The sequence below is a fragment of the Cyclopterus lumpus genome, chromosome 9 (genome assembly GCF_009769545.1).
Source record: "Cyclopterus lumpus isolate fCycLum1 chromosome 9, fCycLum1.pri, whole genome shotgun sequence".
Lineage (NCBI taxonomy): Eukaryota > Metazoa > Chordata > Actinopteri > Perciformes > Cyclopteridae > Cyclopterus > Cyclopterus lumpus.
The window spans coordinates 1528415-1544629 of NC_046974.1; the positions used below are offsets into that span (position 1 = coordinate 1528415).

A 16215-nucleotide genomic window follows, 5' to 3' on the forward strand; every position below is an offset into this window, starting at 1 on the left:
GTCATGTGACATCTATTGTACTTCTGGTCACGTGACATCTATTGTTCTTCTGGTCACATGACATCTATTGTTCTTCTGGTCACGTGACATCTATTGTTCTTCTGGTCACATGACATCTATTGTACTTCTGGTCATGTGACATCTATTGTACTTCTGGTCACGTGACATCTATTGTTCTTCTGGTCACATGACATCTATTGTTCTTCTCGTCACGTGACATCTATTGTTCTTCTGGTCACATGACATCTATTGTACTTCTGGTCATGTGACATCTATTGTACTTCTGGTCACGTGACATCTATTGTTCTTCTGGTCACATTACATCTATTGTTCTTCTGGTCACATGACATCTATTGTTCTTCTGGTCACATGACATCTATTGTACTTCTGGTCACATGACATCTATTGTACTTCTGGTCATGTGACATCTATTGTACTTCTGGTCACGTGACATCTATTGTTCTTCTGGTCACATGACATCTATTGTTCTTCTGGTCACGTGACATCTTTTGTTCTTCTGGTCACATGACATCTATTGTTCTCATCTCCATCCTGATAGAGGATCCTCCACTGTTGCTCTCCTGAAGGTTTCTTCCCTTTCTTCCCCGTTAAAGGTTTTTTGGGGGAGTTTTTCCTGATCCGATGTGAGGTCAAAGGTCAGGGATGTCGTATGTGATTTCGGGCTTTACAACATGAATGTAATTTCATTTAATTGTTACACTTTGGGTTTGTGAAATCAAATGTTTTGATTGCACAAACATAAAACAATGCAATGAGGCTGTTGGAGTAGTTCTGTGAGCGGCCGCTAGAGGGCGCCGCTGTGGTCGAACTGGGCTGATGAGCGTTACACCAGTCCGACCGCAGTCCACAGTCTGTTATTATGGAAACTCAGAGGACATTTATAGACAGAACCAACACTTATGTAACTGGATGTGTGACGTTGACGGTCTGACTCTCTGACTCCAATGTCAGATCAAACTAAAACAAAAGCTCACGCATCCATCATCACACACACGGTCACTGTAATTAGGATTTAAATAACTTTTCTCTGCATAAAGAGAAACCCCAGAGTTCTAAAATTAGTTATGATGGCAAATAAGTTTGAGAATATCGATTGCAATCAACAGTGGTATATTTCTATGTCATTGTTATCGTTGTTATTGTCCTGGCCAGATGTTAACAAACTAAAACATATGGATCGTAGTTCAAAATGAAGATATAGATAGTAATGTTGAATAATACAACACAATGTAATGACTTGACTTCATGTGACTACAGATGTTTTAGGGAGAATAAATCCTCTGAGCACAAGTTCTATTGTGGTTTTTATTCTCAGGATAACGGGCCACTCTGCAAAGATCGTCTATTCAGCCGATGAATCAGGTGGAGCAAAAAAGTACATTCAGTACATTCAGTGACTGAAAACAAACAGCATGTAATAACAATAATATTAATAATAATAAAGATAGTAATAATAATGAAATTAACAATAGTAATATTAACAATACATATAATAATTATGATTATATATAATGTGAAATATGATAACAATAAAAATAATAATACAAATACAAGATTCAAGATATTTATTGTCTTATGCACAGTTAACAGACAGTTACTACAATGAAAAGCTTACTTACATCATTAGTTTTTCATTAAGAAAGTCAAACTTGTAGACTTAATATTTGTAGTATTCTATTTTTTCCGCTACTCTACTTCTACTCCACTACATATCAGAAGGATTATACTATCCTTTTTTATTCTCACATTTATTTGACATTAAAAAAAGTACAACGTGATATGATGCAGCACTATATTACTAATCTATCCAGTAGTATACCAAGTATAAATAAATAATAATAAAACATATAAATAAAAAAGGCTCAAAATGTATAAAAGAAATGCTCATTATTGATAGTTTCATATCATATAATTTTATTCTCCAATCATTTCCTTTTTCATTTACTCCTCTGACATACTGTACATACACATCCATCAAATAAAAACTCAATACACTCTTATTTGCACGTGTAAAAACGAACATTGCAGTCCTCCTCTTCTCTCTCGTCATACATGGTGCTCTAGAAACGCGTGCGGAGTGAGCCCTCACCTCGGCGCCTCCGCCTCTCTGCTGCCCACACGTCACAGTCTTTGTGCTGCACAGCTGGATCGGCTAGCTGGATCGGCTAGCCGTGTCTCCTCCTGAAGCTCGCTCCTGCTCCTCGGCCGCCGGACTTCCACAAGGTACCGCGTCACCGAGCGGCCCGTTAACCGGGAGAACGCAGCCGCTGGTCCCCGGGACCGGGAGGCGTTTTATTCTGTTGTTTTCACCGGAGCTTTCGGTTCTGACCTCATTTTACAACCGGCTAGTCGGTTAGCTTCCACGTTAGCTATCGCTATTTAAGCTAATTAGCCTCCCGCAGCTTCAGGCGCACATACCAATAGTTTAACTCACTAACGGTTTAACTCACTAACGGTTTAACTCACTAACGGTTTAACTCACTAACGGTTTAACTCACTAACGGTTTAACTCACTACAGGTTTAACTCACTAACGGTTTAACTCACTAACGGTTTAACTCACTAACGGTTTAACTCACTACAGGTTTAACTCACTAACGGTTTAACTCACTAAAGGTTTAACTCACTAACGGTTTAACTCACTAACGGTTTAACTCACTACAGGTTTAACTCACTAAAGGTTTAACTCACTAACGGTTTAACTCACTAACGGTTTAACTCACTACAGGTTTAACTCACTAAAGGTTTAACTCACTAACGGTTTAACTCACTACAGGTTTAACTCACTAGAGGTTTAACTCACTAACGGTTTAACTCACTAACGGTTTAACTCACTACAGGTTTAACTCACTAAAGGTTTAACTCACTACAGGTTTAACTCACTAAAGGTTTAACTCACTAACGGTTTAACTCACTAAAGGTTTAACTCACTACAGGTTTAACTCACTACAGGTTTAACTCACTAACGGTTTAACTCACCAATAATTTAACTCACTACAGGTTTAACTCACCAATAATTTAACTCACTACAGGTTTAACTCACTACAGGTTTAACTCACTACAGGTTTAACTCACTACAGGTTTAACTCACTAATAATTTAACTCACTACAGGTTTAACTCACTAATGGTTTAAATCACCTACTATTTAACCCTCCACATGTTTACCGTCGGTGTTAAATGTTATGAGTAAATGAACCTTAAACAGTGACGTTGACTGTTGTCATTCAATTAAATACACGTTAAATACAGATGTATGCATATATACACACACATATATATATATATATATATATATATATATGTGTGTGTATAAATATAAATGTATATATATTTTCACATTTATATAAATATATATATTTCTATGTTCATTCAGTAATGTTTCCTTCTGAACGCGACTTAATGTGATATAACAAATAACTAATTTGTCGCGCTAGTCGTATTATTTTTGTGTCTTTGCTGACGACTTCCTGGTTTACGTTCAGACTTAAAAACATTAAAATGTCTCGTCGGCTCAGAGTTCATGTGAAGAGCTTGAAGTAAAGTTGGTTGTTCAGGATGTCGTGTTGTATACGTTGTGTTTATTCATTCAGATCTTTAGATGTCTCGGCCCGGGAGGGTTCCTCGTCTTGTTTTGGGAACCGTTGTCGAGGACGCTCGAGGCTGCAATCGAGAGTTATTTATTTATTTATTTAGGCCGGTTTCAGAGCGTCGGCTCTCTGAAACATGAGGGTTTGTTTAGGGTTTGAGGGTTTGTTTAGGGTTTGTTTAGGGTTTGAGGGTTTATTTAGGGTTTGTTTAGGATTTGTTTCAGGGTGTGAGGGTTTGTTTGAGGGTTTGAGGGTTTGTTTCAGGGTGTGAGGGTCTACTTAGGGTTTGTTTAGGGTTTGTTTCAGGGTGTGAGGGTTTGTTTGAGGGTTTGAGGGTTTGTTTCAGGGTGTGAGGGTCTACTTAGGGTTTGTTTCAGGGTGTGAGGGTTTGTTTGAGGGTTTGTTTCAGGGTGTGAGGGTCTACTTAGGGTTTGTTTCAGGGTGTGAGGGTTTGTTTGAGGGTTTGAGGGTTTGTTTCAGGGTGTGAGGGTTTGTTTGAGGGTTTGTTTCAGGGTGTAAGGGTTTGTTTAGGGTTTGTTTGAGGGTTTGTTTGAGGGTTTGTTGAGGGTTTGTTTAGGGTTTGTTTCAGGGTTTGTTTCAGGGTGTGAGGGTTTGTTTTAGGGTTTGAGGGTTTGTTTAGGGTTTGTTTCAGGGTTTGAGGATTTGTTTCAGGGCGTGAGGGTTTGTTTTAGGGTTTGTTTAGGGTTTGTTTTAGGGTTTGTTTGAGGGTTTGTTTAGGGTTTGTTTCAGGGTTTGTTTCAGGGTGTGAGGGTTTGTTTAGGGTTTGTTTGAGGGTTTGTTTGAGGGTTTGTTTGAGGGTTTATTGAGGGTTTGTTTAGGGTTTGTTTCAGGGTTTGTTTCAGGGTGTGAGGGTTTGTTTTAGGGTTTGAGGGTTTGTTTAGGGTTTGTTTCAGGGTTTGAGGATTTGTTTCAGGGCGTGAGGGTTTGTTTTAGGGTTTCAGGGTTTGTTTAGGGTTTGTTTCAGGGTTTGAGGATTTGTTTCAGGGTTTGAGGGTTTGTTTGAGGGTTTGTTTGAGGGTTTGTTTAGGGTTTGTTTCAGGGTTTGAGGGTTTGTTTAGGGTTTGTTTCAGGGTTTGTTTAGGGTTTGTTTCAGGGTTTGAGGATTTGTTTCAGGGTTTGAGGGTTTGTTTCAGGGTTTGTTTGAGGGTTTGTTTAGGGTTTGTTTAGGGTTTGTTTCAGGGTTTGAGGGTTTGTTTAGGGTTTGTTTCAGGGTTTGTTTAGGGTTTGTTTCAGGGTGTGAGGGTTTGTTTCAGGGTTTGTTTCAGGGTTTGAGTGTTTGTTTAGGGTTTGTTTCAGGGCGTGAGGGTTTGTTTGAGGGTTGGTTTCAGGGTTTGAGGATTTGTTTCAGGGTGTGAGGGTTTGTTTCAGGGTTTGTTTAGGGTTTGTTGAGGGTCTGTTTCAGGGTTTGAGGGTTTTATTTCAGGGTTTGTTTAGGGTTTGTTTAGGGTTTATTTCAGGGTTTGTTGAGGGTTTGTTTAGGGTTTATTTCAGGGTTTGAGGGTTTGTTGAGGGTTTGTTTAGGGTTTATTTCAGGGTTTGAGGGTTTGTTGAGGGTTTGTTTCAGGGTGTGAGCGTTTTATTTCAGGGTTTGTTTAGGGTTTGTTTCAGGGTTTGAGGGTTTGTTTGAGGGTTTGTTTCAGGGTTTGAGGGTTTGTTTGAGGGTTTGTTTAGGGTTTGAGGGTTTGTTTGGGGTTTGTTTGAGGGTTTGTTTGAGGGTTTGTTTAGGGTTTGTTTCAGGGTTTGAGGGTTTGTTTGAGGGTTTGTTTAGGGTTTGTTTCAGGGTTTGAGGGTTTGTTTAGGGTTTGTTTCAGGATTTGAGGATTTGTTTGAGGGTTTGAGGGTTTGTTTCAGGGTTTGTTTCAGGGTTTGTTTAGGGTTTGTTTAGGGTTTGTTTCAGGGTTTGAGGGTTTGTTTAGGGTTTGTTTCAGGGTTTGTTTAGGGTTTGTTTCAGGGTGTGAGGGTTTGTTTCAGGGTTTGTTTCAGGGTTTGTTTCAGGGTTTGTTTCAGGGTTTGAGTGTTTGTTTAGGGTTTGTTTCAGGGCGTGAGGGTTTGTTTGAGGGTTGGTTTCAGGGTTTGAGGATTTGTTTCAGGGTGTGAGGGTTTGTTTCAGGGTTTGTTGAGGGTTTGTTTCAGGGTTTGAGGGTTTTATTTCAGGGTTTGTTTAGGGTTTGTTGAGGGTTTGTTTCAGGGTTTGAGGGTTTTATTTCAGGGTTTGTTTAGGGTTTGTTGAGGGTTTGTTTAGGGTTTGAGGGTTTGTTTCAGGGTTTGTTTCAGGGTTTGTTTAGGGTTTGTTTAGGGTTTGTTTCAGGGTTTGAGGGTTTGTTTAGGGTTTGTTTCAGGGTTTGTTTAGGGTTTGTTTCAGGGTGTGAGGGTTTGTTTCAGGGTTTGTTTAGGGTTTGTTTCAGGGCGTGAGGGTTTGTTTGAGGGTTGGTTTCAGGGTTTGAGGATTTGTTTCAGGGTGTGAGGGTTTGTTTCAGGGTTTGTTTAGGGTTTGTTGAGGGTTTGTTTCAGGGTTTGAGGGTTTTATTTCAGGGTTTGTTTAGGGTTTGTTGAGGGTTTGTTTAGGGTTTATTTCAGGGTTTGAGGGTTTGTTGAGGGTTTGTTTCAGGGTGTGAGCGTTTTATTTCAGGGTTTGTTTAGGGTTTGTTTCAGGGTTTGAGGGTTTGTTTGAGGGTTTGTTTCAGGGTTTGAGGGTTTGTTTGAGGGTTTGTTTAGGGTTTGAGGGTTTGTTTGAGGGTTTGTTTCAGGGTTTGTTTCAGGGTTTGTTTAGGGTTTGTTTCAGGGCTTAAAGAAGCTCACGTTTGGCTTCATTAAGAGAATAGAAGCTTTATTACAGTAACCAAATACTTTGATGTTTTATTGAAACCAGTTCACCAGTTTAAATTCACATTTAAATACCACTAAGTATTAAATATAATGTATTTATCTTTGCCCTACACTACACAAATAAATACTACATAAATACTACACAAATAAATACTACATAAATAAATACTACATAAATAAATACTACATAAATACTACACAAATAAATACTACATAAATAAATACTACATAAATACTACACAAATAAATACTACATAAATAAATACTACATAAATATTACATAAATAAATACTCCATAAATAAATACTACATAAATAAATACTACATAAATACTACACAAATAAATACTACATAAATAAATACTACATAAATATTACATAAATAAATACTACATAAATAAATACTACATAAATAATACACAAATAAATACTACATAAATAAATACTACATAAATACTACATAAATAAATACTACATAAATAAATACTACATAAATAAATACTACATAAATACTACACAAATAAATACTCCATAAATAAATACTACATATATCCGTGTTGTCGTCTAAAGTTATTATATTATATGTGTTATTATAGTATACGTGTTATTATATTATACGTGTTATTATATTATATGTGTTATTATATGTGTTATTATATTATACATGTTATATTATACGTGTCATTATATTATACGTGTTATTATATTACATGTGTTATTACATGTGTTATTACATGTGTTATTACATGTGTTATTACATGCTCCAGCTGGCGGTGAGGTGGCGATGAGGCTGTGAAGATGGAGGCTCCTGAGTACCTGGACCTGGATGAGATCGACTTCTCCGATGATTCAGTGGTCAGTTGTCTCTTACCTCAGGGTTCAATGTCTGCCTGTCTGCCTGTCTGCCTGTCTGTCTGTCTGTCTGTCTGTCTGCCTGTCTGTCTCTCTCTCTGTCTGTCTCTCAAAGTAAACAGCCCTCTCTCCTGCTCAGTATTCTGTGACGTCTCTGAAGAGCATCCCAGAGTTGTCCAGGAGGAGCGACGGTCCGGCCGAGGACCGACCAGGTACCTGCTTATTATAGAGGGGGTTCGGTTTGACCTTTGACCTTTGGGAAACCAGGAGAAAAAACAATTCCATAATTATTAGATATAAAAATACTTTCTTCAAAGAACTTGTAGACCAATTAAATGTCTGTGAAACTGAACCCTGTTATTTGACCTCTGACCTCTCGCCTCCTCTTCCTGCAGCTCCGGCCATCAACTGGAGTCGCAGTGCTTCCTCCCACGGTGGCGGTGGCGGTGGCGGTGGCGGTGGCGGTGGCGGCGGCGGCGGCGGCGGGGGGATCAAACCCACGGGCCTCCCCGAAGCCCACAGTAAGTTCCGGCCGGTGAAGAGGGTCTCCCCCCTCAAACACCAGCCGGAGACCACCGACTCGGACTCTGACGGTAAAGTCCCGGAGCCGGCGGAGGCCGGTAAGGATGAGCCCGGCTCCGACAAACCGGCGCTCGCCTCCGGCTCCTCCGACGGGCCGGGGGTGGAGGCCAAGGGGGAGGGCGGCGCCGGGGGGGACGACCCCCGGGCTCTGTTCGGCGAGCTGGAGCACTACGACCTGGACATGGACGAGATCCTGGACGTGCCTTACATCAAGTCCAGCCAGCAGATGTCCACGCTGCCCCGCGTCCCCCACGACAAGCGCTCGGCGACGGGGAGCAACCTGGGCGGAGGCACCCTGGAGAGGAGCCGAGGAGGAGGAGGAGGAGGAGGAGGAGGAGCAGCAGGAGGAGGAGCAGGAGGAGGGCTGAAGAGCTCCACGTTGCCCCACAGCGAGCCTCTGAACCTGGGCAGCAGCAGCTCACAGACTCAGGTATTCTTTAACACATCTGAGTCAATTTAAATCTGCATCCGGCCTTCAGAGTAAAAGCAGAACATTTATTTTGAAACATCGATGTTTTCACATGAACTGCGAATGTGATGATTTTTGGTAAAATCATGTCGTCCACGAGAATCTACAGTCAACTACCCAAGAAATATGAAAATGAACAATATTAATAAATATGCTTTATTTGTAGAACACAGAAATAAAAACATGTAAAAGAGAAATAAAACGTGTAAAAAGAGAAATAAAACATTTAAAAAGAGAAATAAAACATGTAAAAAGAAATAAAACAAAAAGAGAAATAAAAACATGTAAAAAAAGAGAAATAAAACATAAAAAGAGAAGTAAAAAATATTTAAAAAGAGAAATAATATATAACTATAATATATAACTATAATATTTAACTATAATATATAACTCTAACTATAATATATAACTATACTATATAACTATAATATAGAACTCTATAGAACTATAATATAGAACTATAATATAGAACTCTATAGAACTATAATATAGAACTCTATAGAACTCTAATATATAACTATAATATAGAACTCTAATACAGAACTCTATAGAACTATAATATAGAACTCTAATACAGAACTCTATAGAACTATAATATAGAACTCTATAGAACTATAATATAGAACTCTATAGAACTATAATATAGAACTCTATAGAACTATAATAAGCTCTGCTCGTGGCTCTTCCTGCAGTACTGTGTTCTGTCTCCGGTGAAGTGGTCCGACCTGAGGAAGTCCAAGTCCATGGATCCAGACCTCCACCACCTCCAGCGCTCCTCGGCCGCGGGGGGGTTCCAGTCGGAGCCGCTCCCCTCGGGCCTCCTGGGCTGCTCCTTCCCCGATGCAGGTAGGCCCCGAAGACGCTGGTCTCCCTCTTGTGTTTCAACCCTTCATTGTTTCAACCCTTCATTGTGTTTCAACCCTTCATTGTTTCAACCCTTCATTGTTTCAACCCTTCATTGTGTTTCAACCCTTCATTGTTTCAACCCTTCATTGTGTTTCAACCCTTCATTGTTTCAACCCTTCATTGTGTTTCAACCCTTCATTGTTTCAACCCTTCATTGTGTTTCAACCCTTCATTGTGTTTCAACCCTTCATTGTGTTTCAACCCTTCATTGTTTCAACCCTTCATTGTGTTTCAACCCTTCATTGTGTTTCAACCCTTCATTGTTTCAACCCTTCATTGTGTTTCAACCCTTCATTGTTTCAACCCTTCATTGTTTCAACCCTTCATTGTGTTTCAACCCTTCATTGTTTCAACCCTTCATTGTGTTTCAACCCTTCATTGTTTCAACCCTTCATTGTGTTTCAACCCTTCATTGTTTCAACCCTTCATTGTGTTTCAACCCTTCATTGTGTTTCAACCCTTCATTGTGTTTCAACCCTTCATTGTTTCAACCCTTCATTGTGTTTCAACCCTTCATTGTGTTTCAACCCTTCATTGTGTTTCAACCCTTCATTGTTTCAACCCTTCATTGTGTTTCAACCCTTCATTGTTTCAACCCTTCATTGTGTTTCAACCCTTCATTGTTTCAACCCTTCATTGTGTTTCAACCCTTCATTGTGTTTCAACCCTTCATTGTGTTTCAACCCTTCATTGTGTTTCAACCTTTCATTGTTTCAACCCTTCATTGTGTTTCAACCCTTCATTGTTTCAACCCTTCATTGTGTTTCAACCCTTCATTGTTTCAACCCTTCATTGTGTTTCAACCCTTCATTGTGTTTCAACCCTTCATTGTTTCAACCCTTCATTGTGTTTCAACCCTTCATTGTTTCAACCCTTCATTGTGTTTCAACCCTTCATTGTGTTTCAACCCTTCATTGTTTCAACCCTTCATTGTGTTTCAACCCTTCATTGTTTCAACCCTTCATTGTGTTTCAACCCTTCATTGTTTCAACCCTTCATTGTTTCAACCCTTCATTGTGTTTCAACCCTTCATTGTTTCAACCCTTCATTGTGTTTCAACCCTTCATTGTGTTTCAACCCTTCATTGTTTCAACCCTTCATTGTGTTTCAACCCTTCATTGTTTCAACCCTTCATTGTGTTTCAACCCTTCATTGTTTCAACCCTTCATTGTTTCAACCCTTCATTGTTTCAACCCTTCTTGGTCTGACTCGTTTCACCTTCCAGACAAGCTGCTGTCGGCCCGGGTCTACCCAGAGGCCCAGAACCAGAGGCCGGGCCCGGAGCCTCCGGGAGGCCCGGGGATGATGTTCCCCATGCCGGGGGGCAGCCTGGGCCGGCAGGACGCCTCCAAGCCCTGGGCTTCTGGACCGGGAGGAGGAGGGCCGAGGGGGTTCGGGGGAGCAGGAGGGGAGGTGGACGAGGAGACCAAGAAGAACCAGAACATCATCAACATCGTCAGAGAGGGGCAGATCTCTTTGCTGGTGAGTAGGAGGTAGAGAAGCTTATCGGTTGATGTTTGTTCCACCTCTTCATCACCTCCTCCTCCTCCTCCTCCTCCTGCAGCCTCACCTGGCGGCCGACAACCTGGAGCTGATCCGAGACCAGGACGGGAACAACCTGCTGCACGTCTCGGCCTGCCAGGGTCACGCCGACTGTCTGCAGCACCTCACCTCTCTGATGGGGGAGGACGGCCTCAACGAGCGCAACGACCAGCAGCTCACGCCCGCCGGCCTGGGGGTCAAGGTGTGTGTGTGTGTGTGTGTGTGTGTGTGTGTGTAACATGTTAATGTGTGTGTAACATGTTAAAGTGTGTGTGTGTGTAACATGTTAATGTGTGTGTGTGTGTGTGTGTGTGTGTAACATGTTAATGTATGTGTGTGTGTAACATGTTAAAGTGTGTGTGTGTGTGTAACATGTTAATGTGTGTGTGTGTGTGTAACATGTTAATGTGTGTGTGTGTGTGTGTAACATGTTAATGTGTGTGTAACATGTTAAAGTGTGTGTGTGTGTGTAACATGTTAATGTGTGTGTGTGTGTGTGTGTAACATGTTAATGTATGTGTGTGTGTAACATGTTAAAGTGTGTGTAACATGTTAAAGTGTGTGTAACATGTTAATGTGTGTGTGTGTGTGTGTGTGTAACATGTTAATGTGTGTGTGTGTGTGTGTGTAACATGTTAATGTGTGTGTGTGTGTAACATGTTAATGTGTGTGTGTGTGTGTGTGTAACATGTTAATGTGTGTGTGTGTGTGTGTGTGTGTGTAACATGTTAATGTGTGTGTGTGTAACATGTTAATGTGTGTGTGTGTAACATGTTAAAGTGTGTGTAACATGTTAAAGTGTGTGTGTGTGTGTGTGTGTGTGTAACATGTTAATGTGTGTGTGTGTAGCATGTTAATGTGTGTGTGTGTGTAACATGTTAAAGTGTGTGTAACATGTTAATGTGTGTGTGTGTGTGTAACATGTTAATGTGTGTGTGTGTGTGTAGCATGTTAATGTGTGTGTGTGTAACATGTTAAAGTGTGTGTAACATGTTAATGTGTGTGTGTGTGTGTAACATGTTAATGTGTGTGTGTGTGTGTAACATGTTAATGTGTGTGTGTGTGTAACATGTTAATGTGTGTGTGTGTGTGTAACATGTTAATGTGTGTGTGTGTGTGTAACATGTTAATGTGTGTGTGTGTGTGTGTAACATGTTAATGTGTGTGTGTGTGTGTGTGTGTAACATGTTAATGTGTGTGTGTGTAACATGTTAATGTGTGTGTGTGTAACATGTTAAAGTGTGTGTAACATGTTAAAGTGTGTGTGTGTGTGTGTGTAACATGTTGTTGTGTGTGTGTTGCAGAACGGTCATCTGGAGTGTGTGAGGTGGATGGTGAGTGAGACGGAGGCCATCGCAGAGCTGAGCTGCTCCAGAGAACATCCCAGTCTGATCCACTACGCTGCCCGCTATGGACAGGTAACACACACACACACACACACTACACACACACACACACACACACACACACACACACACACACACACACACACACACACACACACACACACACACACACACACACACACACACACACACACACTACACACACACACACACACACACACACACACACTCTCTTGTACTCTGACAATTAAAGTAAAGGAGGTTATCTCTATAATGATTCATGATGACAGATGTCAGTTTTTATTTATTTTTATCCATGAAATCATGAATCAGGAAGTAAACAACCTGTTAAAACAACAACCCAGACGTCACCGTTTGTTGTTGTTTACTCCTGTGGGTTTCTCGTGTCCCGCTCACTGGTCCTCTTCCCCGTCTGCAGGAGAAGGTGCTGCTGTGGCTGCTGCAGTTCATGCAGGAACAGGCCATCTCTCTGGACGAGGTGGACCAGAACGGGAACACCGCGGTGCACGTGGCGGCTCAGTGCGGACACCTCACCTGCATACAGGTGAGTGTGAGTGTGTGTGAGAGAGTGAGAGAGAGAGAGAGAGAGAGAGAGAGAGAGAGAGAGAGAGAGAGAGAGAGAGAGAGAGAGAGAGAGAGAGAGAGAGAGAGAGAGAGAGAGAGAGAGAGAGAGAGAGAGAGAGAGAGAGAGAGAGAGAGAGAGAGAGAGAGAGAGAGAGAGAGAGAGAGAGAGAGAGAGAGAGAGAGAGAGAGAGAGAGATGGTGTGTGTGTGTGTGTGTGTGTGTGTGTGTGTGTGTGTGTGTGTGTGTGTGTGTGTGTGTGTGTGTGTGTGTGTGTGTGTGTGTGAGAGAGAGAGAGAGAGAGAGTGATGGTATGTGAGTGTGTGATGGTGTGTGTGTGTGAGTGTGTGTGTGTGTGTGTGTGTGTGTGTGTGTGTGTGTGTGTGTGTGTGATGACACTGTCTCCGTGTCTCCAGACGCTGGTGGAGTACGGCTCCAACGTGACGGTGCAGAACCAGCAGGGGGAGCGGCCTTCCCAGAGTGCCGAGCGGCAGGGCCACACCACGTGCGCTCGCTACCTGGTCGTCGTGGAGACCTGCATGTCGCTGGCGTCGCAGGTCGTCAAACTCACCAAACAGCTCAACGAGTAAGTTTGTCTTCAAAGACTCGTCTTCTCCTCGTGGTGGTTAGGAGCTTCCCTCTTCCTCCTCCTCATCCTCTTCCTCATCCCTCTTCCTCCTGCCGCTTCCTCCTCCTCTTCCTCTTCTTCCTCATCCCTCTTCTTCCTCCTCCTCCTCTTCCTCATCCCTCTTCCTCCTCCTCTTCCTCATCCCTCTTCCTCCTCTTCTTCCTCATCCCTCTTCTTCCTCCTCCTCCTCCTTATCCTCTTCCTCCTCCTCCTCTTCCTCCTCTTCTTCCTCATCCCTCTGACGATAAGCAACCCACTTTTAAAATTGCTTGTTTTCTGAATGTAGTTTAGATCGCTATGCTACGCTATGCTACGCTATGCTACGCTAACACTGTAGCTGCTCCATCAACACTCTAAATGACGTTATCGAGACTAAATTTATTTATTCATCATTCATACGATCTCCTTCGTGCGGTACGATCTTTTTGTTCCTCGAATTTACGTTTCGACCCCAAATAAAAAATAATCCGTCATGACGTGGAGGAGACGCTGCGCTCTGATTGGCCGCCGGCGACGCTGCGTTCAAAGGTAACGCTGTGGTTTGTCACGCAGACAGGCAGCAGAGCGGACGACTCTCCAGAAACAGCTGCAGAGACTGATGGACCCCAACAAGGCTGAGGGGACACCTTCCAGATCCCCCAGGTAACACACACACACACACACTCTATAAACTCTATGTCCTGTTTTCATAATGATTAAAGCCTTTATTAGAACATGTAGACGTTGAGCATCCTGTCTGTCTCTCTGGACTCCAGCTCCCAGCAGCCCTCTGGGGAGGCGTGGCCAGAGATGATGTTGACGGCGGAGGGGACTCCAGGCGACGGCTGGTCGGTCCACCAGGGCGGGGTGGGCCCGGACCCGGTCCGGCTGCAGCTGCTGGGGAAGGACGTGTCGGACACGCCGTGTCCCAGGGACAGGCTGCCCCCGGCGGGCGGCCCGGGGGCCTCAGCGGCGTCCGGGGCCCGCCGGACGGGGCTGGTGGAGCGGCGGGAGCTCAAGCTGGCGAGACTCAAACAGATCATGCAGCGCTCGCTCAGCGAATCGGATTCGGACGGTTATCCGCCGGAGGAAGGCAAAGCTCCGGGGGCCTCGGCCTCCAACACGCTGCGCCCCGATAGGCCGTCCCACCTGCCAATCGCGGAGGAGGAGTCGAACCACCCGACGGCGAGGAAGAACCTCCCCTGCTCCTCCTCTTCCACGGCCGAGAAGAAGCTCATTTCTCTCAGCGGGTCCAAGTCGGCGGACGGCGTCGGTTACAGCCCCTCCCCCACCTCCAGCGACCCGGAGGCGCCGGACGCCGCCGACCTCCACGACGGCCAGAAAGCCGCCACCAGCCCCAAGAGCGCCCTGAAGTCGCCGTCGTCTCGCAGGAAGACGTCCCAGAACCTCAAGCTGAGGGTCACCTTCGACGAGCAGGTGCACAAGAGCGCCAACCCGGAGGCGGAGCTTAGCAAAGGGCATCATGGGAAGGAGAGGACGCCGACGGGCGCCACGGAGAGCAGGCGACCGTTCGGGGCGTTTCGCTCCATCATGGAGACGCTGAGCGGGAACACGAACCACAACAACAACAGTCAGACGGGCTCCACCTGTCAGAACTCACCTGGCAGGAAGTCAGAGAGGGGAGGGGGCGGGGCCAAGGTGAAGAGCAAAACCAGTAACGTTTAACCAAACCAGTGTCGAATTAATGTTTAGCAGAGAAAACGTGTATTTAAACCAATATGAACAATACGGGCTAAAACGTGTTCAGGTGCTTTTACAGGTGAGTCACTGATCAATCAACCAATTAATCAATTAATCAAGTTTCATTCTTATTGAACCTTTCAAACAAAAGATTGACGAAATTAAGTTATTTATAATAAATAAATGAAGTAGGAAGAAAAAAGTAAAATTAGCAAAATTAAAAATGTACAAACACCAAACCTTTTAAAATCAGACTCAATCATAAGTAATAATATTAAAAAACATAAACTGCCACGTAGAAGCCCAAAAGAGTAAAATGAGTTAAGTTTTTGTTTAAATATTTCGCCGTCTCCATGACGACTCCGTTCGGCGTCTCCATGACGACTCCGTACGCCGTCTCCATGACGACTCCGTACGCCGTCTCCATGACGACTCCGTATGCCGTCTCCATGACGACTCCGTACGCCGTCTCCATGACGACTCCGTTCGGCGTCTCCATGACGACTCCGTACGCCGTCTCCATGACGACTCCGTACGCCGTCTCCATGACGACTCCGTTCGGCGTCTCCATGACGACTCCAAACTATTCGATAGAAAACTCACATTTCTTTTTAGCGACGTTTAAAAAATGTGCCTCAAATTATCTCGATTTATTAAAGTGCGTCAGCGCCAAAAATAATAAATGCAAACCAGATTATTATAATTAACACTTTTATACCGTAAAACTTCTCGTGTTTTGACTTTTGATGTTTTATCAACGTTTGAAAGACGAAAACAGGAACTCTCGTTTCCTCGTTGACTTTTATTGTGTTTAAACTGTTTTTATTGATTAATAACTTTCACATGTTCATATTTTGTCACCTTAAGGGTGATTCAGTGTTTTTTTTATCTGTCAAAACAAATCAAAAGTATTAATATTTATGTTTTTAAAAAGAAAGTGGTTGAAACCGTGCACGTGGTTAACGTGCACCAGCACTCGTTCTCAAACTGTGTATAACGTATTTGTTTTTGCATCATATCCCACGCGTGGGTTCCACGGTATTATCTATGCAGTGTTGTTGGCATGAAGAAGAGACGTTTGAGGACCGTGGTTTTAAAGACGTCTACAGACGGAGGGGAACGCCTCCATGCAGTATTAATACTTCACAATAAAACACTCTCACATTAAAAAACA

General features: G+C 43.1%; 1 protein-coding gene across 1 annotated transcript; it reads left to right on the forward strand.

Annotated features, from left to right (window-relative positions):
• The first annotated feature begins 2132 nt into the window (after window positions 1-2132).
• sncaip (synuclein, alpha interacting protein) lies at window positions 2133-16215 on the forward strand. Its single transcript, XM_034541019.1, has 12 exons — window positions 2133-2244; window positions 7222-7309; window positions 7446-7518; window positions 7702-8318; window positions 9050-9203; window positions 10489-10745; window positions 10828-11007; window positions 12110-12223; window positions 12591-12716; window positions 13150-13319; window positions 13914-14003; window positions 14117-16215. The coding sequence occupies exons 2-12, from the start codon at window positions 7253-7255 to the stop codon at window positions 15024-15026; spliced, it is 2748 nt and encodes a 915-aa protein (XP_034396910.1). The 5' UTR covers window positions 2133-2244; window positions 7222-7252; the 3' UTR covers window positions 15027-16215.

What these genes read in the sequence shown, in the direction of transcription:
- sncaip (XM_034541019.1), top strand. Translation starts at nt 7,253, where the DNA reads ATGGAGGCTCCTGAGTACCTGGACCTGGATGAGATCGACTTCTCCGAT. An exon ending in AGGGGCAGATCTCTTTGCTG is followed by an intron (nt 10,746 to 10,827) that starts GTGAGTAGGAGG and finishes CTCCTCCTGCAG; the next exon opens with CCTCACCTGGCGGCCGACAA. An exon ending in ACGCTGCCCGCTATGGACAG is followed by an intron (nt 12,224 to 12,590) that starts GTAACACACACA and finishes CCCCGTCTGCAG; the next exon opens with GAGAAGGTGCTGCTGTGGCT.